At 46.3% G+C, this 27,777-nt stretch overlaps 1 protein-coding gene across 2 annotated transcripts in view; it reads right to left on the bottom strand.

Moving 5' to 3' along the window:
* Positions 1-27,777, bottom strand: part of XPO7 (exportin 7) — a 48,753-nt gene that overhangs the window by 4,493 nt on the left and 16,483 nt on the right. Inside the window, exons 4-24 of one of the 2 annotated variants that reach the window (XM_035117782.2) lie at positions 24,307-24,473; positions 23,847-23,912; positions 22,872-22,976; positions 21,139-21,304; positions 19,126-19,199; positions 18,740-18,859; positions 16,477-16,623; positions 15,255-15,427; positions 14,144-14,337; positions 13,265-13,370; positions 11,922-12,057; positions 11,149-11,222; positions 10,263-10,343; positions 9,186-9,249; positions 6,909-7,017; positions 6,509-6,615; positions 4,274-4,362; positions 3,274-3,381; positions 2,070-2,152; positions 1,190-1,404; positions 145-283 (exon numbers count right to left, since the gene is read on the bottom strand). In XM_035117782.2, the coding sequence (XP_034973673.1) occupies positions 145-283; positions 1,190-1,404; positions 2,070-2,152; positions 3,274-3,381; positions 4,274-4,362; positions 6,509-6,615; positions 6,909-7,017; positions 9,186-9,249; positions 10,263-10,343; positions 11,149-11,222; positions 11,922-12,057; positions 13,265-13,370; positions 14,144-14,337; positions 15,255-15,427; positions 16,477-16,623; positions 18,740-18,859; positions 19,126-19,199; positions 21,139-21,304; positions 22,872-22,976; positions 23,847-23,912; positions 24,307-24,473 (2,523 nt within the window). Of the gene's footprint in view, positions 1-144; positions 284-1,189; positions 1,405-2,069; positions 2,153-3,273; positions 3,382-4,273; positions 4,363-6,508; positions 6,616-6,908; positions 7,018-9,185; positions 9,250-10,262; positions 10,344-11,148; positions 11,223-11,921; positions 12,058-13,264; positions 13,371-14,143; positions 14,338-15,254; positions 15,428-16,476; positions 16,624-18,739; positions 18,860-19,125; positions 19,200-21,138; positions 21,305-22,871; positions 22,977-23,846; positions 23,913-24,306; positions 24,474-27,777 lie in introns of those variants that run through there. The other variant, XM_035117783.2, reaches the window with a different exon arrangement.

The following is a 27,777-nucleotide window of genomic DNA, read 5'->3' as shown; positions in this document are numbered from 1 at the left end:
GAGGCACCCCACCCCACAGGTCACTGGCCCCTTGGATCTTCGTCCCCACCTGCTTCCTCTGCCCATATACCCCCCCGACTCCTCAGGCTCCCGCCCATCGCTGACACATCCAAGGAGACACACAGAGAACATGGATACACTCACCTAGTGCTGTGAGACCTTCCGAAATGGAAGAAAGAATATACATGATTACGTGCGGCTCCAGGCTAGCTATAAAATTCATGTGGTCCTGGGTGAGTACTTCCAGTAATGAATAATAGGACTGGCTGAGTTTGGGGTAGTCCTGCAAACAAAGGAAGGAAGGGAGAATGTGGGTATGAGAGATGCGAAGAGTCATATTCTGACGCGCCCCCTAAAACTGCTACAGGGAGCAACAGCACAGTGCTTATACTACCCCACTGCAACCCTGCTGTCAGAAGCAGTATGTTTCAAAGCATCTCTCCCATAACAGGGGAAATACAGCTTCTTGATTGTTGAGCTTGTGGAAGGCACTAGCCCATGTACTGTGAACCCTCAACACCAGAATTTCAAGGTGTGTGTTTGCAAAGAGAGGTGACAAGTAAGAGGAGGAGTTTGTGGTTTTATTCTCCACAGCGCACTTTCTCGTTCTTCAGCATCTACCGACCAACTTCCCATTTGCGTCCCACAACGCCATGTTAAGGGTGCTGCCTCCCATCCCATGGTTTTGTCTAGCAAGGGGCATTGGCCTTCCTGCCCAAATCACCTGTTAGTAGCAACATGCAGGATTCAGTGCAGGCCTTGTAGCACAGGTTGTCAAAAACTACATAGGGGGAAATACATAAAGGCATGAAAAAGGTGGAATCTTAACTGTAAAAGCTCCAAGAAGGAAAATATTGATAGCAGGTTGCCCATCTGCGGCGCAGAGTAACTACAAACCAACTGTGACATTTGTGCACAGGCAGCGCAGTAAAACAAGGGGCTATATGCAAAGCAGCGCTGAGCCAGGATCAGTGCAAGGAATTTCACTAGTGCGGCAGAACTTCTTCCCCTGCATGCCTGCAAATCTGTGCTCCTCCAACACTCAAGCAGGTTTGAGGATTGTGCGGGGAGAAGTATTGTTGTGCTAGTGATAATCCTTGCGCTTATGGGATGAGTTTGTGGAATGCTGCCCAAGGTGCCCCAAAGTGGGGGAAGGTTTGAGGGCCTGGTGTAAGGCGGACAAGCTCACCAGAAGGTCGCTGTGGGGGATGGAGAGCAGGAGTTTGATGAAGGTTTGCAAGGCGTTATCAAGTGCATCGTCTCCATACAGACGGAAGACACCGAAATTGACGTAGCTGCCACTCAGTGCAGCTTTTAACATGGAGAAGCAGATGGAAATCCCTTTGAGCTTCAAGGCATACACTTGATCCTTTGGAACCTCCCCCAAGGTTAGGATGCGATTTCCTGCAAAAGCATTTTTAAAAAGGCTAGTTATCTCAATTCTGCTCAGTACATTTACCCTTTAACCTCAGCCCAAAGTATATTACTCTCAGGAAGTCAACAGAGAAGTGGAAGTCAAAAAGCCACCCTGAATGTGCAGGAGACCATTATTTCACTCTCAACATGTGGCCTTCACAAGGGGGTGAGGCCGATACCAATCTTTATATTGATAAAAGAAAGGTGCTTTTTAATGTGCTCCTGTTTTTAAATGTTATTTTATAACACAGCATAGTTTGCCCTCTGTTGCTGCTCGCAATGACCTTTGGTTCTACTCTAAAATAATCAAAAAATTCATGTGAACAACCTAGCACAGAATGTAATTAGAGAAGAAAAAGTGAGACTCAGCAGCGACCTTGGAAAAGTGCTAGAGGGCAAGGAAGTTCTGGGGGAAGAGCCATGGCCTGGCTGATTGTCCTTTGGCAAGGAGGTTTCTTTTTCCTCCTGCTCCAGGACTTCAGAGAGCAGATATGCTCCTTTAGAGGTGGTCTGTGACTGGAGAATGTTGCAGGCTGCCTCCCCCCCCCCCTGTTTAAGGCCAGTCAAGGAGTGGGGCATCCCTTGGCCATCCACTCTACCTAGTCCAGCCCATCAGGGGAGAAAAGGGATGCCCGTTCCCTCGAGAGACCCACCATAGGTAGTTATCATTTTACTCGTCTCCCGGAAGAGCAGGATGCCATTGGGTGAGGAGACATCAAACTGCAGCCTCTGGGATCTGGAAGGAAGGAACAAAAGTTGTGAGTTGGCTGAAGTATGGGGAGAAAAAGAGCTGGAGCTCATATAATGGCCAATGATAGGCCCATCCTCCATTACTTTAACTATCCTTTTAAAAAAGCCACCAAAAATAAAAAGCCATTACGGTCTCTTGTGGAATTCCACACACAAGTATGCACTGCTCAAAGGATTACTTCTGCTTTGTCCAGATCTTCAGAGGCCCCTGCCAACAGAGGCAACCAGAGGGCAGAGGGTCTTCTATGCTGTTTCCAGGGAGAACTGACCTGGTTCCTGTGGTTACACTTAAGCTTCTGGTGAGTTTTAGGTTGTGAACTGCCCTGTGATCTTTGGGTGAAGGGTGGTATCCAAATAAATAAATAAAATCAACAAATGTTTAATGTTCTCCTGTGATTGTTTCTTGCATTGCTCTTTGTTACTGTCAAGGCTGCTTATTCAGATTTATTTCATAAAATTTATACACTGTTTGTAAAAAAAGAGAGCAAGCGGTTTACATAAAAGGTAAAACAATATTATTATTATTAATAGTAAGAAAAAATGACAACAGTAATTTAAGATTTTCAAAAAGTTCAAACAACAATAAACCAAAAAACAGATTAAAACTCACATCAGCTTTCTAAACATCTGTGAAGGCTTGTCTAAACAAAAATGTTTTTTTTTTTAGCAGGACCAAAAAAAGAGCATAATGAAGGCTCCTGCCTGGTGTCAAAAGACAGGGATTTCCAAAGTGTAGGTGCCACCACACTAAAATACCGAGTCCTTACAAATGTGGAATAGGTATTACGTAGCACCTGCAGTAGTGCCAGTTCCGCCGACTGAAGCAGCCCAGTGGGCGTATATGAAGCAAGGTGATCTCGTAGATAAGTTGATGGTGGTACCCTGGAAATTATTAACTGAACGGCAGTGTTTATTAATTGTTTAACAGCACTTTGACACAAAAATAACAACCCGTTTAACTCTCTTGCCAATATTGTATTGTTAAAACCACTCCTCAACCCCTCTCTTCCCCTTATTCCATCAAGGCCCCTGCAGATATAAGAATGGCCCCCTTGCATTCCTAGGCAAGTCAGTCCTGGCAGTTCCAACCCTCCTCCCCTCACCTACCTGTTGTGCACCAGCTCCGCCATCAACTTGAGCACAGGTGTGGTGCAGGCTGGGTCGTGGTACCAGAGCTCAACTGCCCGCTGCAGGATTGGCATGTAGGATGGGTAGCTGTGAGGCAGAAGTTAAGGAGGCAACACTGCTTCCAGGATGACTTTAAACATTCAGGTTCTTAAAACTCAGGGCATTATTTGGCTAAAGGCAGGAGGGGCGGGTGGAGGCGGGTGGCACTGTGGGTTAAACCACAGAGCCTAGGGCTTGCCGATCAGAAGGTCAGCGGTTCGAATCCCCACGATGGGGTGAGCTCCTGTTGCTCAGTCCATGCTCCTGCCAACCTAGCAGTTCGAAAGCATGTCAAAGTGCAAGTAGATAAATAGGGACCGCTACAGCGGGAAAGTAAACGGTGTTTCCGTGTGCTGCTCTGGTTCGCCAGAAGCGGCTTTGTCATGCTGGCCACATGACCTGGAAGCTGTTCGCCGGCTCCCTCGGCCAATAATGCGAGATGAGTGCTGCAACCCCGAGTCGGTCACGACTGAACCTAATGGTCAGGGGTCCCTTTACCTTTAGGAGGGCATGGGCACTCACAAGACACCCGATGTTGCCAGATTAGGGTGCAGATAATAAGCCTGAAAAGTGGACGAGTACTTTAATGGATCCCCTCGGCTGAGATCCTACTGCCACCACTATGTCTGCACCTTATTTGTGGGTTCTCTTCCCTGGCCAGTCATGCAGCCTCCCCAGATGTCAAGACAGGAGGAATTCTACAGGTGGCACTCCATGGCTTACATGCCCTGCTGTTGATCGGGGAAGATCAGGCAGTTTTGCTACTCCATGGAAAAGAACAGATTAAGCCCAAGGTCTGGCAGGGGACTCAATTCTCAATGAAGCAGCTGAGAGCCCATCACCTGAGCTGCAGTATCATCAGAAAGGTGGAAGGCAACACAAGGCAGTTTTCAGCAGTGGCAGGAAGAAGCAAAGGGACATACATAAGGATTAAGGATACATCCACTCGAAGAGCATCATAAAGCTGGTCTTGGCATTGAAGGCAAAGGCAATCCCCCTTAAATCTCTCACCAGGCCAACCAATGTCCTCTGTGTGAAGGGAGAGGTGTGGGTTAGGGGAAAGATGCAAGAGTCTACCCAAAAGCAACTGCAGAAATGGATACAGTATGATCACACCTTGTGCTTGGCTTAAGTTCTGAGGATGGTGTGTACATGCAAAACCATGTGCACTAAAACCACTCCTTGGAACCACCCCTGCACAAGTATCATTGCCTTCCAGACCCGGTGCGGTAAACAGGCCTTGCCCCCAAAGCAAGGTGGAAAGCTTTTAAACAGGCAAGGGCTCTGGGATGCTCCTGGAGGTCATCCGAGTTCCCATGAGAGCATCCCAGAGCCCACATGCTGAGCAGGACTTTCTGTTGAATAGTTTGTTTAAAGGTAGGGTTCATTGTTGTTTCACAGGTTGTGTGCCACTTTAAGGGTGCATATCCTGACCTAGTTTTTGCAGCTGTGTAGCAGGTGCTGATAAGTCACTGTAATAAGCTGGGTCAGCAATTGTGAATGGTATATAAAGTGCTGTATGTACCTTACTCTGCCCCCTGGTGGATGGATGGGTGGTGATTATAACCACTATGTAAGATGTATGTTTTGAAGAGTTTTTGTTATTAAACCTTGCAAAGATCTCTTTGCGTCTCTTCAGTGATTCCATCTATGTGGTCTACTCTGCGCGCACTCTGTGGCATGTTAGAGATGCCCAATATAAGCAAGTTCCTTCCATGCCAGGAATACTCGCTGCAAAAAGAGCTTTTAAACTCCCTGTCTAGTGTGCATTTAAACTGTGCAATTTCAACCAGCCCATTTTCAACCATGCAAGGTTGAAATTGTGAGTCAATTTCACGTAAAATGAGATTGTACTGTACTCCCTGAGCAACAGCATCGGAACACAGTTCAGCTCAGTGCTCATCTTCTGCCCCCTTAGTGGGAAGACAGGGAGCACATTGCGTGCATCTCACTGGTGGAAAGAACACCCTTGAGTCCCCAGACACCTACATCTACAGGCCCATTGTCTCATTTGATACCACTCAAAGAAGAACAGTGGGATTTATTATGAATGTTCCTTGTGATGGACGGAGGGTATCTGGAGGGAATTCTTCTTGCCCTCTCGCTCACTCTCAAGGCAGGGCTTGTGCCAAAATGGCAAGCAAACTGAAGCATCCATCAGAAAGAAGCTTGGCACAGCGCCACTGAGACCAACCAGAGAGTCTGAATAACTGGCATTAAACTAAATCCCTCAAGATTGGGGAAGGAAGGAGAGGGATACAACAGCCTCTAAGAAGGAACAGCTCAGGGATACAATAGCAGAGATTATCCAAGTTATAGAAGCCCTAAGAGCCACAACTGGCTTATGCCAGCAGCAGCAAGACAGCCAGGAACTAATATAGCTCCAACTCTCCTGGATGTTAAGCCTAGGTGGGTTCTCGGTGATTCCGTGGGGGTGGGGCAGGCTTCTCTCTGCTGGCTAGAGATGAGGAACGGCCTGCTTTCTCTGGAGCAGGGGTAGGCAACCTAAGGCCTGTGGACCGGATGCAGCCTTCTCAATCCAGCCCGCGGATGGTCTGGGAATCAGCGTGTTTTTACATGACTAGAATGTGTCCTTTTATTTAAAATGCATCTCTGGGTTATTTGTGGGGCATAGGAATCCGTTCACCCCCCCCAATAGTCTGCCCCCCCCACATGGTCTGAGGGACGGTGGACCGGCCCACGGCTGAAAAAGGTTGCTGACTCTTGGTCTAGCCTCAACAGCAGGCAGGACCAAGAATTTGAGGGGGGTGTGTGTTGAGGGAGAGCTTCCTCCTAATGGCCTGATGCAGTATGCTAAATTTGTAAAAGACCTGCCTTGAGCCCAAGTAGGATACCATCCTTCATTGACAGGTAATCCCTGCTTCATATTCTGAAGGAGGCTGGGCATCACTAGAGACTGTATGTGGAAGAGCCCTTGAGGTTGTGCACACAAGTTGAGAGAGAGCCTCTAAGCCAGATTTTGGCAACCAGGCGCGCACTAGAAGTTTTGGGCTACCGTTTGCATCAGTCCCAGTGAGCAGGGCCATTGGCCGATAGATTTAAGCTGAGGTCCAGAATGTTTTGCCAAGCAGGCAAAAGAAGCTCTCCGTGGCTTGAAGGCTTGTGCGAGGAGGTGGCTGAAGACTTGGGGGAGCAAGAGCTGGACCTTCCTTACCTTTGCCTCCTGCTCATTGAAGGTGTTGGTGCTGAACATCTGCGCCACCGTCTCAAAGGCAGCTGTGAGGGGCAGCATAAACTGTTCATATTGATCCTCGTCCTCCCCTGGAAGAGAGGCATGAAGGACTGTCATCTTCTACAGCCCTGTGCACAGCAACCCACACCACAAATCTGGGGTCGTGTCAGCAGAACTAATTCTCTCAATTGGCCCGTCTAGTGAACTTTGGGGTGCTAATGTGTACAAGATTAAGATCAACATTCAGGACCCCCCAGCCTAGCAGATTTTGTTTGCTTTACAGGAAGTTAACTTATTAACTGCCCCCACCAATCATTAAATTAGTTAAGACTAGAAGAGTCTAGCGGCCTGTTTCTGGGCCTGTAAGAACAGAGTGCAATACCTAGGTCCACCATGAGGAGGCGCCCAAGTGCAGTGTAGAAAGTTGTCCGGCATCTCATATCACTCAGGTTGGACTGATTGTTAATACCCAAGAACGAAAAGTGCTCACTCTGTTGAAGAACAAAAATTAGGTTATTGAGGAGCAGCTGGAAGGGGCAGGCTTTGTGCCTGGCTTGTGTCCACACTGGCCAGTCATGAGCACACTGTCTTCCTCACCCTGCTTTCGGCAGTTGAGGCAGCTTGCCTAGAATTTGGTAATCAATCCCAGTTGTCAAGTGCCTGCAGCTCCACTAGATGACTTACAATGCACAGGATTTTTCACTTATCTTCATATTCAAGTGTCATGTTTTAGGCGTGGTTTTGAAATTCTCTTTAACATTTTGAATGGTCAACAAAAGTGTGAATAACAGGAAACCATAGCAAAACATCCTCTTTTTAGTATTTACTTGTGCAATTTGTAGCACTTTAGCTAGCATTTGAAATGCTATCATCAATGCTAGGCAGCCATAGAAACGCCTGGACCTGTGCATACAAGGCAGAGCTGCCATGAGACTGTGGGGCACAGCGGACAAATGTGGATGACTCAAGTCAAATGCCCAAGCATTGTAAAGGTAACAGGCGAGGCAACTTTGTATCCTGGAAATTAACAACTGCAAAAAGCTATGCAAACCCTGACCAAAAGGACTAGAAAAGCCTAGAAAACAGACCTCTTTAGCACCTTCCAGAGGTCATTATCCATCCACTCTAATAGGAAAGAAAGAGGCAAGGATCCTGACAAGCTTCTCTTCACAAGGGCTGGGGGCATGTGTTTATTTAAAATATTTTAATCCCAGGCTCAAAGCAACTCTCATACACTCCAGAAAAAAACATTTTGCATACTCTCTACACAGCAAGAGGAACTGGTCTCTCTCTTCCTTCTCCTATTTTGGATGCTTTGATAGCTCAGATTCAGGGTTGCGGAGGTGTGTGCAAAGGAGATGACAGACAGATTAGAAACTCATGGGGAAGGGGCTAAGGGGCCTGCCTAGTTTACCTGGGAATGCAATAATCACTTCCAGGCAAGCAGGAAGACAAGGCTTTTACAAACTGAAAGGGTTCTCTCTCTTTTTCTGGTTGTCATTGTCCTACAAGGGACTAACAGAAGGGCAGGTGTCTGCAGGCCAGCAGCATTAGTGAATTTGGTGGGATTTGAGGGTCCAAAACAGCCGCAACAGACATCCCAGAGCTTGCCATGTGGATTTGGGGACAAACCTTTGTAGGAAGGACAATGGGTTCTGCCCAAGAACAAAACAGCAGGCTTCTGGCAATCCTGAAGGGCAGCCGTTTCAAACACGTAGCCCAGCCTCTAGATCTGTGGTTCCCAAAGTGGGTGGTACGGCCCCTTCTGGAGTGTGGGGGATGACCTGGGGGGGGTGCTACGAGGCAGGAGGGCAGCAGAGGGGCACTGGAGGTGTAAATAAGTGATAGGATTTGAAAACCTGGCATCACTGGATCAAATTCATCAATTTGGTTTAATTAATTTAACTAAATAGTTTTTATTTTATTTTGGATAAATGTACAATTAATGGTTACTTTTTTGAATTTTACTGTGCTATTATCTTCCTTACTGGGCTGTGCAAACTACTGTATGTTTTTATAGGGTGGGGGCACTGCAGATGAGCTTATGGAACCAAAGGGGTGCCCCCCTCCAAAATTTGGGAACCACTGATCTAGAATAACTCATTTGTGGCATATCTACAAAGACTACTGAAAAACTGAGCCTAGAATGCTGGGGGTGTATCATGCGAATCAGAGGGGGCTGCCAGGCCCTATCAAAGTCTTCTCCCACTCTGTGTGCACAGATGCTGCTAGTACTGCTGCTGCCCTCGATTCCTCAAGTTACAGCCTCTCTCCATCTCCGTCTGTCTCCCAGGTTGTCAGCACAGAGGCCTCCCATGATGATTCAGGCATGGATGTAGGAGAATTTTGCCATTTAGAACAGACCCCTGGGCCCTGTTAGCTAGGGATGATGGGAGTTGTAGTCCCAAAACATCTGGAGGGCCGAGTTTGGGGATGCCTGATCTAGAAGCATGGCATGAAAAGCCACCATAGGGGGCAGCAAAGCACAAGCAACAACCCTTGAGAGAAGACAAGAGAGCTGCCAAGTATTCAGCAGAGACCTTGGGAACAGAAGCTACCTGGGCCAGGAAGACTTTATCCTAAGGAACAATCAGGGACACCTTTCACCGTGCAAATTCGCTCAACCTTAGTGAAGCTCCAGAGATGGTTGAAAGCTTACCGTGTGATTGTTCAGCATGAACTGCACAGCGCTGAGTTTCACCAGTTTCCTAACGCTGCTGTAGGTAGAAGCAATGTTAAGGAAACAGCATCGGTCAAAAACTGGTTAGAAAGCCCTGGGAGGATGAAGGGATGATTCCTAGGACTGCGAACAAGGTAGCTTCATGCAAACCCGGGAAGATGGGTTCCTCCACCTGGTACTCTCCAGATTATTCTGACTACAACTTCCATCAGCCCCAGCCAGCGTGACTGATTCGAGTTAGTCCCTTAATGTCAAAGATGCCTATTGCAATATCTGCAGTTGCGTGTACTCATGCATTCACACACTCAGTCCCTGACCCATAGGTCAGGTTGGCTAGTGACCCTAAGAACAGGCCAATGGTCCATCCAGTCCAGCATCCTGCTCTCACAGTGGCCAACCAGATGCCTGTGGGAAACTGGCAAGCAGGATCTGAGCACAAGAGCCCTCTCCCCTCCTGTGGTTTCTAGTAATGAATTCTCAGAAACACTGCCGCCTCCAACTGTGGGGGCAGAACATAGCCACCATGGGATTTTCACCTTCCTTCTGCTGTGTGCAAGTTACCTGCTCTGCAAGTACATTCATGTGGCAGATCTGCTCCCTAGTTATGGTCAGGACTGCAGAGATTAATCTGCATTGGGCTGGGAGTTGAAAAGGCAACTTTTGGGTCCTCTTCCAAGCCCATAATTATTGAGTAATAGTTTGCTTTATAAAATCCTAGTTGCACCTACCCAATTAGGCTAAGCTTCTTCACCAATTTATCTGCACTTTACAAATACAAAGTGAGTTAAGAAAATGAACTTAACCTGTTCTAGTGCAAAACTCTAGTACTTAGCTAGAGGGTAGGGGCCATTTTTTTCTGGGCAAAATGAGAAACGGCGTGATGATTTTGAGGCAGACCAAAGTTATCAATTGCCAGGCTGGAAATGGGACAGTGAGCCCTGAAGAACATCAAAGCAAGGAAGCCTGGCTTTGCCTGACAACTGCCTGCAACTGTGACAACGTGGGAGTGCCCGTTTGGTGCCCAAACCCAAGGAAGAGGTCTGCTAAAAAGGATATCCAATGGAGAGGTCGTTGAGAAGCTGTAGTGTCTTGGAGGTGATTGGCTCACACCGCCCCCAGTACTTCAGGTTGGTGATGCTAGAAGGGGAGGGGAAAAATGCACTCAGATTCAAGACTGTCCCTCCTTTCTCTCACCCATCTCCATCCTCCCCTAAAGCCACAGACAACGACACAAGCCAGAAAATACCAGCGTAAAGTCACAGTACTTACATTTGGTTGACTAGAAAATTATCCTTCAGATAATCTTCACTACTTGGATCCCAAAGCTACACTGGCCCAAACTCAGGGCCCGTGGAATGCTGTGGCACTGTTGGGCCGATTTCTGCAGCAAGGGCAAGAGAATCCTGCGGCAGTGACAACATGCCCCTCTGCCGTGAGGCAACCTGCCCCTTCCACCACCGGCTGCAGAATTCCAGAAGCCCTTGTGAAGAGTCTCACCCAGCAGCCACAGGCCTCAAGGTGGGCAGCCAAGGGCTTATTCGGCCTGGGGGCTGGGGTGGGAAGTGCTTGACCCCCTTGGCCCCTCAGGAGCTCGAATGGCTCACCCCAGGCCACACTTCCATGAAGGGAACCTTCAACCGTTTAAAACTAAGCAATGCTACTGGGGGGTGGGTGGGCGGGGGCAGAACAGTCCTGCCTTGGAAGGTGTCTGGCATGCTGAGCTCCTCTCCAGGTAAAACTGCTGCTGGGAGGAGAAATCTCGTGTGGGGGAAGGTGTAGAGGAGGAGGACAGGTGCATCTCTGGAGCAGCCTGTCAGGCCCAAGGTTCAGGCTGTAGCCAGGAGGTGTTCCTGCTCTACTCTCTGAGCATCCCAGCAGAGGCCCAAGGGCTCCAGAGATGTATGATGGACAAGCGCAACTGGCAAGGAGTCAGAACACTTACATTTTCCCTATGAAGACACTCAGGACCATGGTCTCGTCATTCAGCCCAAGGACCTCCGAGAGCCGCCGATATAGCTAGAAGTGGAAAACAAAGTCAAGTTTAGAGGCTTCAGTAGAAATTGTAATTTTCCCTTTAAGACCACAGGTGCCTGGAGGAAACAGAAGCCTAGTGGGGGAGGAAAAAGAAAACACAACATGCAATGGCTGTTTAGTATGGCACCCGCCTCCTAGAATCATTTAAGAATACAAGAAGAGGCTTCTGCAACAGGCCAGTAGCCCATCTAGTCCAGCATCCTGTTCTCACTGTGGTTATGCAGGATTTGAGCACAAGAGCTACACTCCCCTCCAGTGCTTTCCAGCAACTGGTATTCAGAAGTGTTTTGGCCTAACCGTGGAGGCAGAGCATAGTTATTGCGGCCAGCAGTCATCAATAGCTATATAGAGCTCAGTCTTTCTTTCTTGCGGCTTGTGGGGAGGCTCTTTCAGGCTTCACAGCCATGCTGCCCTCTGTCTAGCCCAGACCCCACCCCAGTATTCCCCATTTGGAGGCAGCTGCATTCACCTGGAACTCCTCCAAGCACCCTGCACCTCTCGATTTGGGTACGGAGAAGCTGCAAGATGAAAACATTTGACTTCTGCTTTGGCCGCTAGCCTTAACTGTGACCAACTTCCAACAGCCAGCAACTCACAAAAAAGCAGTCACGGGTGGAGCCTTTCGTTATGGCATGAGAGTATGTAGGCCCGAAAACATAAAAGCCACGAGGAGGCAATTACCTTGGAAGACTTCTGCACCTGGTCTCCGATGTAGATCTTCCGGAACTGCTCAAAGAAGCTCAGCATGGCAAGCTCGAGCTTCTCATTGCCAGCCTGAGCCAGGCGCGAATCGGTTAGGTTCATGAGCTGAAGAACCCTAGAGAGGCAACAAGTGAGGGGGTGGGAATTGAAGGTCAAGCAACATTACAGGGACTCAGTACTTAGCCAGCAAGTTTGAAGTTGCCATGTGGAAAGGGTGCCTCTGTTACCCCAATGTTAGATGAACGCAGGCATTAAGAGCTTGAGCTGCAGAACTCTACACACACTCTCGACACAAGGAGAGGGGGGCTAACTGTAGGGCAGACACTTGCATCACTGGACACCAGGCTAAAGATGCAGCCACCATATAGACCGACCGGTGAGCAGAGCAAAACACCGGGCAGTTAGGCAGCCTGTGGCCATGATAGTCACCACTGGAAGGTGCCTTTGAGATGCAGGATGTGCTCCAGTTCACTGGTGTCCAACCAACAGTTAGCAGCATGCAAGAACGAGTTGTATCAATGGGCAAAGGGAATATTCAGTCAGGCTTCTGTGCTCTCTGCAGGCTGAAAATACTCAATGCACTGCCCAAAATTTTAGGTAGGATTGAGCCAAAGAGGGTGTAATGGTTTTTCTTCGATTGACCACTCCAGTTGTGATGTTTAAAACAGCCTTTACTTGGTCGGAACAACAGCAACCATTGGGAACTCGCAAAAGCAGCGTACACAGGCTTGTAAGTAAACGCAGGCATATTTAGTGGCATTCCTTTACACAAGCAGAAAAACTAAGTCACAATCTCAGAGGAAAAGCATGTGTGCATGATCAGGGATGGATGCCGCAACTGGTGTGGATTAATTGAAGAAAATCCACTACAAGGGCTTAAAAGACTCTCAGGGATCCCTGACCTGTGTGGAATTTTAAGTATTCAGTCAAGTTCAAAATGCTTCTCACCCAACATTTTCTGCTGTTTTAGAAGCGTTTTATACACTTTCCTAATTATGTTTTACCCCGGAATGCACAATTTCTATTTGGCAAGAGGAACCTCTCTATGTGCAAGCAGTCTCTGCAGAATAAGATTGGAGATTTGTATAATCTATTCTGCTTCCACTAATTCTGAAATGGACGTTCCTCGGAGTTCAAACTTGTGCAGTACACAGCCCTCGTGATAACCCTGAAGGTAAGAGCAATCCCAGAGCTGTGCCACTAATTCTCCCACCCAGCCAGCCACCAATCCCAGATAACAGCTCTTCATTATGGCCCGTTCCATATTCTAGTGTTTTCAGCATGAAGAAACCATGGCTGCTAAGGAATCCAACGGCTCCTACCGACAAACCAGCTCGCCGTCCATTGCGTCCTGCTCATCTGTGCTGGCAAATGACACTCGGCCACCAATCACAGCCCCAATGATATAGACGAGCCATGTCAGGCGTCCTGAAACCAGAAGAGCAAGAGTCCTGATCCACAGAAGTGTTTCCCTAAGATCAAGGTCCAACAACTGGGGAAGGTGGGATTCCCTTGCATCTACAGTCCATACTAAAAATATCTCAACCACTCTCCTTCTGGAAAAAAAAGGAGGGGGGAGTGAGTTTCTACTGTTTTCCTGACAATCTGTTCCACTGCTGATCTGTTCTTATAGTTGGAAGCAGTGCCTTTAAATAGCAGATTATGTCAGCACTTTAATTTCTTCTTCATCCTAACCACAGGTAACCTTTGAATAACTGCTATTCATTTTTCTTTAACCTCAGCAGTTACAACCAGCACCTAATACGTTCTAATGCCCCTTTCCTCTGATATTCTTCTCTTAAGCTGAAACTTGCCACCTACTCTCTTACTGTCCAAAGTCCTTTGCTATTTCCATTGCTCCATTACTCCAACACATACTATAATTTGCAGCAAATGATGCAAGATAGGGCAGCAACCAAAACAGAGTCCCTTCCTGCTGCATGCCATATCTGCTTTGCTGACAAAATCTCTGGAGGAAAGCAATTTATGTCCCCCTTTTCCAAGATCTGTTCAAAGTCGTTTACAACCTGAAAAATTCACAGCAAATACCCATGACAAATGAATTAAAATATGCAAAGGGTCACAATCTTAAAGTACACTGGGTTGGCTAAAGGAGCAGCAGCACCCTATACAACCCCTTCCCCCAAAATCCTCTGTGCTGTGATGGACAGGAGTGATGCAGCTTATCTCTGGGCCCTCACCTTCCTGCACAGCCACATCCACAGGGATGGCCGTCGCACTCTGCAACAGCTCCTGGTAGGACTGAGCTGACTGGTCAAACAGCTGCACGAGGAGAGCGCACGTCTTCTCATATTCGCAGCGCCCGATAGTGGATAGCTGGTCTAGCTGCTGCTGCACAAGGCCCGTGTCGTCCAGTGGATCTTCCAAGCCGTCTCTGCATGGGGAGCAAGCAGCAAGGGCAGGAAGAGAGAGTGAAATGCTGCTCCCAGAAGGTGAATCAAGCTTGTTTCCCAAAGAACGCAGCTCAGTTCTCACCTCTAGGCTGTAAGGCAAGGCCCACTACGCTGTTGTTTTGTGGCAACTCTCTGGGGGAGGCCAGCAAATCCACCTGTAAATCACTACCTGGCAGCTCTGCTGAGCCTGAGACCCACATTTTGTTAAACTGGAAATATTCATTCATTCATTCATTCATTTATGCTGATGCAATTTTACCTGTTTACCTTATGACATAATTGTTTAGATGTTTATTGGTCCTGTTTATATGATTTTGTAACTTTTCTATATCATTTTTCTATGGTGTTTTTTTAAAATTTTTTTTACTTTGCTCCCCACTCTGGGACTGAGAACATTCAAATAAGAGGGGGCTACAAATAAGACTGATAAGTAAATAAATAACCACATCATATTTTTGTGTGGCTGATAACTCCCACGACGACAGATCAGTATTAAAATCCCCAAGTTGTAAAGCATTTAAAAAACAAACAAACAGATGCAGCAGATAAAACCAAGTTCTTAAAACACAGTAACCCTAAAATCACCCCAACACAGACCAGAATGAAGAAAGGCCTATGAGAGGGGGAGGGGAGTCATGTGTATTTCCCTGGGAAGGATGTTGCAGGGTTAGGGGGCCACCACAGAAAAGATGCTGCTGCTGGTACTCACCAACCTAACAGTTTTTACCAGTGCATTGGACAGCAGCCTCAGGGCTAAGCTTATAGTTTGGGTAGGTTCGTATGGGTTCAGGAGTCCCTTCAGATAACTGGGTCCTGAACTGTTTAGGTACCAACAAGGGCTTGTGCAGGCTGTTCTCCCTCCACTCCTTGAGTACCACTTTTCTCTTGGCCTCTTTACCTCAGTATGATGTGCACAGACTCCAGCCTGGAGGTGATGTAAGCTTTGGTGACTTCAGGCGTGTAAGTCTCCAGCATGTGCGGCTCTGTGGCTTTGACGTAAGGAACAGACGCTGCCAGGCGCTGCCACAGGCTCAGGAGATAGTGAACGCTGTTCGGAGCAAATTCCCAGTGCTGTAGGAACAAAGGGAAGGAAATGGAATGCCACTTGCAGACTGGCCAGCACCCTCCACCCCGACCCCCAGCCTTTGCACTTAAGGACATGGGAGCCATTCAAACAAACAGCTGTCAACCTTTGTAAGGAGAGTAAGCAGCACAGTGCAGATCTGTTTGGACACCTAAAGGGGAACTTAAAGTCTGTACTTGGGACCTTGAACATCCTTATTTTGGGTGTGTGTGTGTGTTTCATGCATCTCAGCACCTGAATACGTACAACAAAGGAAGCTCCTCCATATTTATAAAATTAAACAAGATTCTGCCACACTGGCCAAGGTAGTGGATTTTCTTCAATTCACCACTCCAGCTGCAATGTTTACGATAGCTTTTATTTGGTCAGAACAAGAGTAGCTTATACAGAGGCACTCCCCTCACCTTAGCTTTACACATGCGCAGAAATTAAGTCACATTCTCAGAGGAAAAGCATGCCTGCATTATCAGAGCTGGATGCCTGGTTAAGCAAGAAGAATTCAGTGTCTACTTTCTATCAAACTGGCCCAAGGCTGAGATCCCCCCCCCAAACATTACAGAAACATACAGTAACCAGATTCTCCTAACAATATCCCTTCACACACTTTCTAAATTCCCGCACGTGTAGGCTACCTAACATCAGTACGTTTCCCAAATATACCACGTAGGGAGGGGAGATGTTTTGAAGACTGGTGGCCCTGACAGAAAGTCCAATTTGCCTTGCTGTGGTCTGCATGGTTGGAAGTGTTTTCTGCTCTTAATGAGCTAAAATGCTGTGCAGCGAGGAACAAACCAAGGCAATTCTGCGTGATTCATGTAGTGACAGAGAACACAATATTACTATTGTGTACCTTATGCACCTTATACACCCAGAGCAGGCGACTCTGAGAGGGAAGCCCGCCACTTCCCTCTCAGTTTCAACCTAACGAGGTCAAAGGTTGCAGTGTGATTTTTGTGTGCTCTCCCCCTGCTGAAAACGCTCCCTCCGCAACACACACCTGCACACGGTGCCAAACCAAAACCATGCAGCTTCTCACCTGCAAGCTGGTCACTGTGAAGTTGGCAATGAGGCGGATGACCTCAGGGTAGTTTTCTACTTTCACCAGCTCCCCGAGCTGGTAATTGCTTTTCAGGCGGGCCAGAAGTCGACAGAACTCATGGTAGTTGTTTGGGTCTGACAAGCTCTGGGAAAGGAACAAATTTCGAAAAGGGTCATGGCACCGGAGTCAGTAAACTGGATTGATTCGTTATTTATTTAATTTGTATCCCGCCCTCCGGGATGCGGGTGGCGCTGTGGTCTAAACCACAGAGTCTAGGGCTTGCCAATCAGAAGGTCGGTGGTTCAAATCCCAGTGACGGGGTGAGCTCCTGTTGCTCGGTCCCAGCTCCTGCCAACCTAGCAGCTTGAAAGCACGTCAAAAGTGCAAGTAGATAAATAGGTACTGCTCTGGCGGGAAGGTAAACAGCGTTTCCGTGCGCTGCTCTGGTTCGCCAGAAGCGGCTTAGTCATGCTGGCCACATGACCCGGAAGCTGTACGCCGGGTCCCTCGACCAATAAAGCGAGATGAGCGCAGCAACCCGAGTCGTCCGCGACTGGACCTAACGGTCAGGGGTCCCTTTACCCTTTATCCCGGCCTTCATCCGAAGATCACAGGCCGGTTCACAACATAAAAGTGTGGCACAGCACAAAAAGCTTCTGCTCCCATGGTTGGGGACTAGTGAAGGCTTATCTTTTTTTTCTTTTAGTTTTTCCTTTATTACTTACAAGTATATCTTTACATCATGACTTTACATCTTACAATTATACATATTCTTGTTTTCAGAGAATGTTCGTAATTGTTATTATCATAGATCGACAAGTATTACTGTACACAAAAAAGAAAAAAGATGTAATTTTAAAATCATAATATTCCTCATAAATGAAGGCTTCCGTCTCTTCCATTTTGTACTAATAAACTTACTGCCTATACTTGTCCACTGTCTTTTTTTACTGGTATTTATAATATTTTCTTATCTATCAATTCTCCTTTAAAATTTGTTATCTACAGAAACTATTCAAAGGCCGTTACCATTTTCAGATTGCAGCAATTACTCTTCAAGTCTTCCTTAAAACAATTCCGATGTGAGACAAATTCCTGTTTGGATTTATCTTTGATTCTTTCTGATAAGTAGTCTACCTCCGCATACTCTGTTAGTTTTTGTATCCAATCAAACCTGGTGAGTACATATCTGCTTTTCCAATGTGTAGCTACTATAACCCTCGCAGCTGTGGAGTGAAGGCTCATCATTGTGGCATGCAATGAATGGGTCTACCTGAAAGTCCAGGAGACCGCAGCCCAACACTGACGGTGGTTGGGGCTGCCACCAAGTACAGTTTCCAAAACACTAATTTGTTCAGGCACTTCAGAACGGAGCACCCAAGACCTCTGAATTGCTCTGCAATGGTGGTGGGAGTCCTACCACTGTGAGCCAGCCTAGCACACTCTGTGGAGTCAAGAGCTGCCCTTGTCTTCAGATGGGGCACAGCAATGTCGCTCAAACCTGTTGTGCACCAAGAATGGCAGGTAATGGCCGGGTGAAATTTATGAAGCCTGGAGGAGGCTGAGGTTCTTGTGACCTGCATCTTTTTGTAGTTTCTTATTTTCTAGCAGAATAAACAGATATACAAAGAGAGAACTTGTTTCAAGTTCCTGCCTTTACCTACCACAAAAGGCACCGTCCACATACAAGAAGGAATCAGCAACTTGGGGGGAAAGGTTTGCAGAAGTAAGGGGGGCACAAGGGGAGGGGAGGAAACATAAGAAGAGACTGCTGGATTGGGCCAAAGGCCCATCCAGTCCAGCATCCTCTTTTCACAATGGCCAACCAGATGTTCCAATCGGAAACCTGTGCAAAAGCATTCTCTTCTCCAGTGGTTTTAAAACAGCTGGAATAACAGTCCAATGAGAACAGAGCACGGTCAGTAGATGTTGAAGGAGTGACCAAAAAAACTGAACAGTGCACACAGCAATACACATACACACACACACACACACACACACACACACACACACACACACACACACACACTATAGGTTGCAGAGCTCAGCACAGAGACTTGCCAAAAATATCTCTTGGCACATAATGTTGCTGGTTTCAGTATGAACCATTCACATACGTGTACGACGAAGCTTTGTGTTTATTCACCCTCTTAAGCTTTGCCCTGGTTGCCAGCTAGTTTACCACCTGTTGCTCAGTTCCATGGGCCTCACCCACGCACACCCCACAGTTGACTCCCATCCACAGTTCTGACAGACTCACCTGAGGGTTTTCCAGTATTCGCTTGACACCATCAACGAGATGAGACAGGAACTTCGCTCTTTCTGCATTGTTAAAAAGGGACCTACGTACAGAGGCAATTTGCACTAGACATGATAAGACCTAAAGGTAGGAGGGTGAAAAAAAGGGAGAACCGTAAGTTGTCCGGAATAAAATATAAACCAAATACACACTTGCATTGACATATAGGTTGTAGAAAGACAATGCAAACAAGCAGGTAACCATTTTGTGGAGGGGGGGGAGGGAGAGAAAAACTTCCTCCTGATCTCCCAACAGGGTGATCAAATCCATCCTGTGAATCTTCTCAAGGGGATGTATGCCCCTGGGACATATGCCCCTGCCCATTAAGTCAGGAATGCCACACTCACCAGAGGTGAAAACGTAGGAGGGATGGAATGGTACAGGTCAAAAAACAGCTGTAAAGTTGAGGAATCTAGAAAGGCTGGAAGAAACAAACAACACATCACTGTGGATACCCGAACTCTGGCAAAGTGGTTCAACCCAGCACTCGTGACTATCTCAGGCCTTCAGCTTTGCTCAGCGCAGCATCCCTACCAACGCCCTTGGCACTGACGGGTCTTTCATAATCATTATGATCATTATAAGATTCCTACATTACAGGGCGTTGGACTAGATGGCCCTCATGGTCCCTTCCAACTCTACGATTCTAAAACTGGAGGCCGATCTGTAGCACCACGGCCCTATTCCCCACTCTCAACTGCTTTTAAAGATGCTGAAAGACATCAGGAGATCCCTGAATGGTTCTTCTCATGTCAGATATAGCTAGGCTTAAATTCAGTGTGAAATGAGGCTTTGACTTAAAGCTGATGTGTCACAAGGAAGCAAAGCAGAGTTATCCTTATATAAAAAGTGGTTCCCTGCATGTGGAATGCTTTCCCTAGGGAAGCTCGCCTTCCACCATTGTTATATATCTTTAGGCGCCAGGCAAAAACATTCCTCTTCTCCCAGACCTTTGCCTAATTAAACAAACCATGGTCTTTTAAACTGTGTTTTTCTATTGTAGACCACCCTGTGATCCTCGAATAAAGACAGTATAGAAATTTTAAACATCACCACCCACACAGAGTTGAGACTGGAAACACAGAGCTTTCAGACTTCAATACAACATTAAGAAAATTCTCTAATATTCAGCAGCTGCTGCTGAATGAACCTAGCATGCAGAAGCAAACTGTTTTCTTTCTAAGACAACAACAAAAAGAAAACCAATGCTATTTGCAGAATGTTTCTGCTGAAAGATTCCCCACCCCACCCCACGCTGGTTTCCCATTGAGGGAGGTGCAGAGCAGCAACTATCAAGTATATCATTGTTTAAAAGTGCCGACTTATGCTTCTTGTTTTCGAAGCTTCTACTAAAGCAGCCCTCTTCAACCTGGTGCACTCAGTAAGTTTTGGACTAGAACTCCCATCAACCCCAGCATGCGTGGCTGTGCTCCCAACACTGCCCCCAGGATCATTCTACTTGCATGGAGGACCATGGCAGGGACACATGCTCAACTGGCATGTTCTCTCCCTCCTGTTCGATTGTTTAGGAGCTTCAAAACCTTTCTTCAGCCCGAACATCACAGCGACTGATACCAAGAAGTATCAGCACACTTAGGAACCTGCAGAGTATTGGCGGTTCGCGTAACAGACTCAATAGGTCAGCATTTTGGCTAATCTATTTTATTTACATATAATACACTTGGAGCATTCTGCCTTAGCTCCTTCCTCTTTCTCATCAGACAGCAAAGAGAGAAGGAAACAAAGGACAATAGTCCTACATTCTGGAACACAGTAGCACAAAACATCCTGTCTCTGTCACTTCCCTCTATGTGGAACGAAAACATACACCATCATGTGATAGATGACAATCCCATAACTGCAAACACGGAGCAAGAATCCTAACACCCACCACACTGCTAGCCAGTTGCGGTCAATGCAAGTTTCAGTCCAAAAGCTAGAGGAGGCACCAGGATGGTAAAGGTTGCACTAAACATCCATCCATCCATTCACCACATGCAAGGGACAGGGAGGGAAGAGGAAAGTAAGTATTAAAAAAAATCAAAACTCGGGCACCATTTTCTAAACAGTTTACAATTTCATACTCAACTTTATCCACACAAGCTACAGCGTGGAGCATTCAAAGCACTTCACTTGTGCCAACCTGGTGCCCTCTGGATGTTTTGGACAACAACTCTCAACAACCCCAGCACAGGAATACTCGAATTGGGGATCTGTCAGCACGCTGGTCACTCAGAGAGGATGGGAAGACTGCGCACAGCTTGCAAAGTCACAGCTGCTACTGATCAAGTTCCCCTCACACAGCTCACTTCCCAAGGCCTCTCATGGCTGGGCCAGAGGAGGGAAGAAAGGCGCTTTACCTGATCTCCAGCTGGTGGGGATCTGCACGGTGCAGAGGTCATCTGAGGACTCATCTGTGGATGTACCAATGAAGTCGAAGTTTAGGCAGTTGTGTGTGAGTTTGAGAAGCTGCATGAGGAGGCCGTGCTGGCTTTCATCGTTCAGGTTCAGGTTTTTCCCTGAAGCCTACCAAAAGAAGAAAAATAGAATGGAAAACCACATCTGTTAATGGACAGACAGCAGGCAAGCCTAAAGGCAAAGGGAATCCTGGAGTGGGAAGGCAAAATGGTTTCATCTCAGGGCTCCCCTACTAGAAACACTGGAATGTCCCAATCTTACAGTAAAAGAAAAAGAAAAAGTGGAGCTGCTTTCCTGTGGAGCTCAGTTTTAATAAATAATAATAATGTTTTCATTTATTTATACCCTGCCCATCTGGTCGGGTTTTATATCCAACACATAAAAACATAATAAAACATTGAACACTAATAATAACAATCTGATCCAATATAAAAAGTCACAATAACTTTTAGAATTTAATAGTAAACAGTAAAATTAAACATCAGCAAATAATAGACGGTTTACACTTACCAATTACAATAAAGAATTACTAATCTATAATAAATAAAAATAACGGCAAGTCTCAGTGCATAAAATACTACTAAACATACAAAACCATGTAAAAGGACATGGCTTTTAATCAGTGTCTCCCTCCCCTCAATTTTCTGCTGCTTTATTTCTGTTATTTATTGCATTCACACACCACATTTTTCTCCAAGGAGCTCAAGGTGGTGTACAAGATTCTCCCCTTCCTCATTTAACCCCCACAACAAGCCAGTGAGGTAGGTGAGGCTGAGAGTGAGTGACTGGACCCAAGTCACCCAGTGAGCTTTATGGCCGAGTGGTAGGGTTGCCAGAGTCAACAGAGGACAGGACTTCTGTGCCTTTAATTGCCCTGCTCTCTTTTGAGTCTGGAAACCTTAAAGAGAAACCAGCAGACCCTTTGTTTAATTTCCAAGCAAAGGGTCTGCTGGTTTCTCTTTAAGGTTTCCAGACTCAAAAGAGAGGAGGGCAATTAAAGGCACAGATGTCCTGTCCTCTATTGAGTCTGGCAACCCTACCAAGTGGGGATTCGAACCCAACACTGCTTCTTGTCCTCTCATATTGTATCACAGTGTGGTACGTTGGTTTGACAGCCACGGACAGAAAGTCTTTACAGAGGGTGGTGAACACAGCCCATGATATCATGGGCTGTCCCCTGAGCCCGCTAGGGATCGTTGCTATAGGAGAGCGAGAAAAATTCTCAGGGGCGATTCACACCCTGGCCAGCCCCTCTTTAATCTTCTACCCTTGGGCAGGAGATATAGAAGTATAATCAGTCATACCAACAGGCTAAAAAACAGTTTCTATCCATGGGCTGTTAGGCTGCTGAACGGAAAATAATATAGTGCAACTGTGCGACAAGCACACAGACTGCAATGAGGTTGAGTGTTTGAGGGGGAGGGAGGATTGGTTAATTTCACTGTGCACAGGTTGTACATTGACAATAAAGGTATCATCATCATCATTCTGTAGTTCCCTTTTTAGGACAGCTAAATTTCTTGTCAATACAGCTCAGCTAATTTAAAACCACACAGGTGTTTGCTTGAAAGAGCATTCTTCACAGAAGCAATTTCAGGGTCCTAAACCCACAGCTAGAAGAAAACACTGTCCAAAGTTCCACCCCCCCAAAAAAAGAAGTTGTTCTCAAAATCACCTGTTTTAGTAAATTGCACGAGAGAGTGAAAATATCAAACAAAGATGAATCTCGGAATGAAGAGGCTATTTTCCTGTGCTTGGTCAGTGGGTGTGTAGTGTCTGCCTGAGTGGGGTGGGGAGCAGGGAAAAAGAGATAAAGAGAGAGAGATCATTACAACTCAAGTTAAAGAGTGCAGAGTCAAAGTAACCATCCCAATAAAGGAAAAACTCGAAACAGCAGAACACCCCATAGACCGCCCTCTGCCAGTAAATAAAGCATGCTAACCACCTAGAGCACAATTTCATAGAACTCTAGGGTTTGAAGGGAACCCAAAGGCCATCTAGTCCAGGCACCCCTAACTTGGCCCTCCAGATGTTTTGGGACTACAACTCCCATCATCCCTAGCCAACAGGGCCAGTGGTCAGGGATGATGGGAATTGTAGTCCAAAAACATTTGGAGGGCCAAGTTTGGGGATGCCTGATCTAGTCTAACAGCCTGCAATGCAGGAATCCCAGCTAAGAATTTCGAAGTCTGTTCAATAATTTACAGTTCTGCAGAACAAAACTGTGACAGCCTGGCAGCATTCAGGCAATGCCCAAGTTTCCCGACTGAGGTTGACTTTCTCTTTTGCATGAGGTACAGGCTGAGCCACCTACAGTAAATGCCTGGAAAGGAGAAGCTGGAGGAAGAGTGTGATTATTTGCAATTTTGCAATGAGTGGCTTTCCTATTCTTACTGAAGAAATGAGGACTTTTGGCTGAGAAAGAACTCCGGGTCACCATCAGTTAATGCTTTTCATAGAAAGCAGTGCCCTTCTGAGTCTCTTAATAGGGAAGAGGTGTAAGCGGAGCCTGAGATGGCAGAGACTAATCTCTGGAGGGAGTGCTCAATTTCTTACCACCAAAGGACATGAAATCGGTGCATTACATACAGCAGCAATCCAAAGGAAAAGAGTTGACACTGAGTTTACTGGCAAAGGCTGAGACACTTACTTGATTAATTTCATTTGTTAGCTGAGACAGGATTGTCACTCCTATGATGCAGTGTTCTACACTGTCCTGGAGAAGGAACAGGCAGAGTCAGACTGAATGACAAAGGAGGTCAAGCAGCAAGATGACAAATGTTACTGCGCGCGCACACACACACACACAAAATTAAGATCCCTTGGGCAGAAGTGATTCTATACTGTGGATTGATGGTTTTTGGTTTTAATATTTTGGGTACTCTCTATTACTGTGTTCCATTATTTTAATTTATTGTTGCAAACCACCTTGAAGGGTTTTCCATCAGCCCCAGCGCCAAATGGTCTTGCTGGTTGGGAGTTACAGTCCAAAACAGCTAGAGAGTACTGTATTAGGTTGGTGACGACTGTCTGATGGCATCTCGAGAAGCCTCTTGGTGAAACCACTACATATGCCAAGTGGGACGGGTGGGGTGGAGGAAACGGCCAACCTGTAAAAACCTTGTGACATCAGTGATGACGTTTCTGAAAACATATTCATCTTTCTGACAGTCAAACCAGCCCAGCTTTGTGATCCTGGCGTAGAGCTGAATTAGTGCCTGCGTAACAAAAGTTGCCAGCTTGGGTCTGGTGGCAAGGTAGTTGAGCACGTAGTTCCCTGAAAGACAAGGAAACATCCAGATGAAGAAGAATGGCAAAGACAAGAGCCGAAAACGGATAAATAAAGCATCTCCTGAAGCTGAACTTCTGAAACAACGCCCCCACCCCCCGCTGCAGCAACACAGAAAAGCCACCAAAGAGGCTTGGACTAGATGGCCCTTGATGTCCACCCCCACTCTGCAATTCTATGCTTCTATAGTTGTGCCTGTTGGGTGTCCCTTGCGATTACCCAATATCAAATTCAGGAGTAAATGGAACGTTTATTGTAATTCCTACACAGGCATGCACATGCTATATGCTTAGGACCCCACACCACATATGGAATGTGTTGGGAAAGGAAATGGTGATGGGGGAAACATGTGGCTCTGGAAAGATCAGAACCCTTCTGAGATCGAACGTCCACTTCTCTGTCATTAGCCAGAAGTTACTCTATCTACCTACAGTAACCTCAGAGCAAGTTTATTGAGGAAAGGCTTGCTCAGGGTGACGCATTAATACATTGGTTAGTATTCAACTAACCTCCGGCCCACCGACATTCATGGACCTCACTTAATCACTATTTTCAGTGGATCTATACATGTGAGCAAAACTTAGTTGAATACCACGCATTTATGTTTAGATTACTACAAAGAGTTCCCTACGTACGGTTGCCTTTGAAAAGGGCTCAGAGGCTACAATTGCTCCACAATGCTTTGGCCAGGCTGCTGAAGAGGGGCTGCCTAGACAAAGCGTGCTGCCGCCCTACTGAGACAGCCAAGCTGGCTTCCCAAGTTGCTTCTGGGCCTAATTCAAAGTGCTGGCGATGACTTTGAAAGCCTTTTATGATTTGGGACCAGAATCACCTTTTCCTGTGTGGACCTGCCCACCTGCTGATGAGTGTCAGAGGCCCTGGTGTGAGTATCAACCACCCCAGAGATATGTTTAGTTCGGAGCAAGGAGAGTGAGGCTTCTTCCTGTTTACTTCTCCATGAGTGGCTCTGCAATTCCTCCACAAGGGACACTCATCTTGCCCCCTCTAGTGGTCTTCCATGGGATGAGCATAATCTTCCTTTTCAGGAAGGCTTTTGGGCTATGAAGGGTCGGTCTCTTTTTGAAGTACAGTTGTACCCTGGAAGTCGGAACAGAATCCATTCTGGAAGTCTGTTCGACTTCCAAAACGTTTGGAAACCAAAGCACGGCTTCTGATTGGCTGCAGGAAGCTCAGAAGACCCGTCACCTTCCAAAAATAGTTCGCAAACCGGAACAGTCACTTCAGGGTTTGCAGTGTTCGGGAGCCAAAACGTTCGAGAACTAAGCTGTTTAAAAACCAAGATATGACTGTATTTGTGCACATTTAATTTGTGTGATTTCAACCTCACGTAGTTGAAGGTTGCCTGGTTGAAACTTAAGAGAGTTAAATGCAAGCAAGGGCAGAGAGCTTTAAAGCACTTTTTAGTGCCGGGTCCACTTGGGGTTTCCCAGCACAGATTTTACGCTCTCCCCCTTGCTTGTGGGGTAAGGCCCTCTTTTTTAAAAAAAGTATTTTTTATTAAAGATTTCTTGAATTACAAAGGTGTGTGCAGTGTCTCTCATATTTTTACATGTGTCATTTTTGCAAATCAGTTTCGTTTGTTAAGACACTAAGAAGAAAGAGGGAAAACGAGGTAGATAGGGGGTGGGATGGTAGATGGGGATGGGATTAGGTGACGATGTTTCTGTTTTGCTTAATATTTGTTTGTGTAGGTTCTCCTTTATTCGCTTGTGTTCTTTTGGGGGTGAGAGAGATTGGGGCTGGCCAAGGGTGTGGGTAAGGCCCTCTTGGCACATTGGTTCTGGGATGCTCTTGCGAGATCTCATGGGGACATCAAGAGTTCCTACGAAATTTTGTGCAAGCATCTTTAGTCTGCTGGAGTTAGTGCCCTAAGTAGGCCTTGCCCTCCAAGCAAGGAAGAGAGTTTAAAAGTTATTTTTTGTGCCAGGTCCACTTGGGTCACTTTGTGCTTGTGGGGGCAAGGGTTCCAAGGGCTTGGGTATTTACAATTTTTGAGTATATGTGGATCCCTAGGAATTGAGCCTTCACGTAAGATGCAATTGTACTGTCCGTAATTGTTGTGGTTAAATTATTTTTGAATGGCTGCTTGTGTTTCTAGGCTGCTTTAACACTTTATGGGCAGCTTATTGGACTTAATACAATGGTACCTCAGGTTACAAGCTCCGCTAACCTGGAAGTAGTATCTCGGGTTAAGAACTTTACCTCAGGATGAGAACAGAAATCGTGTGGCGGCGGCAGTGCAGCAGCCCCATTAGCGAAAGCACACCTCTAGTTAAGAACGGACCTCCAGAACAAATTAAGTTCATGACCAGAGGTACCACTGTAATAGTTAGCCGTTTTAATAAGTTTGACAAGCGATTGTTTCAGTTTACATTAGCAGGTTGCATTGGGTTTCTTAAGGAAAGGCAAACCTGTTTAAAATAATTATGTAATAAGACAAGGCCAACCCATAACTCCCCTGGAAAAAAAACATGCCACATTCGATTGTAGTTTTGACAAAATGTGTCCTGAAGAATGGAAGATTTAAAAGAATTGGCCTTATATATGATATTGGCAGCACAAATGGTAATTGCAACTCAATGGGAAACAGCCCAATTTTTTCCAGTGAACACCTGGTACCACTCACTCTGGAATATAGCTGTAAGATAAAATTATGCATATTTTGAGATTTTGATAAGGACTAGAACCTCCAGGCACTTATTACATAATTTGGCATTCTTTTATGACATATACAGGGGAAATGTCATTTTCAGGACAATGCTTGTCACAAGCCTAACACATCTGGAGCTATACTTGATAATCTTGAGAAAGCTGATAGTCTTTACTTACTTTGTTATTTTAACCCGTGTGCCTATTTTATAGCTTTGTATTTCATCTTTTAATTTTTATCTGTTGTTTTAATTGTTCTTTCTGTTTAATATACATTATAAAATGAAATTAAAAAAAAACTTTGCCAAAAAAGTCACATACTAGCAACATGGTGACTAAGCACCATGCCACTAAATGACTGAATAGTTGTTACAATTACTGAAGGCTAGCACAGAGGTACAGAGCCTTCTCAAAAGTTTAAGAAGTGAAAGGTAGCTGCATTGGTCTATAACAGGGGTTCCCAACAAAATTTTCTTGAGGACCCCTCATCGAGCCGCTATCGTGACAAGGACCCCCATTAATTCCTAATCCTTAAATCAAAAAGTGAGTGCGCGCCAGGGAGGAGGGAGGGGAATGGAGGAGACAGGGTACCTGCGCAGTAGCGCACAAATGAAGCCGACGC

Source organism: Zootoca vivipara, chromosome 6 (assembly GCF_963506605.1).
Source record: "Zootoca vivipara chromosome 6, rZooViv1.1, whole genome shotgun sequence".
NCBI classification, from domain to species: domain Eukaryota; kingdom Metazoa; phylum Chordata; class Lepidosauria; order Squamata; family Lacertidae; genus Zootoca; species Zootoca vivipara.
Note: the sequence above shows the minus strand (reverse complement) of the source record. Positions and strands in the feature narration are given on the sequence as shown.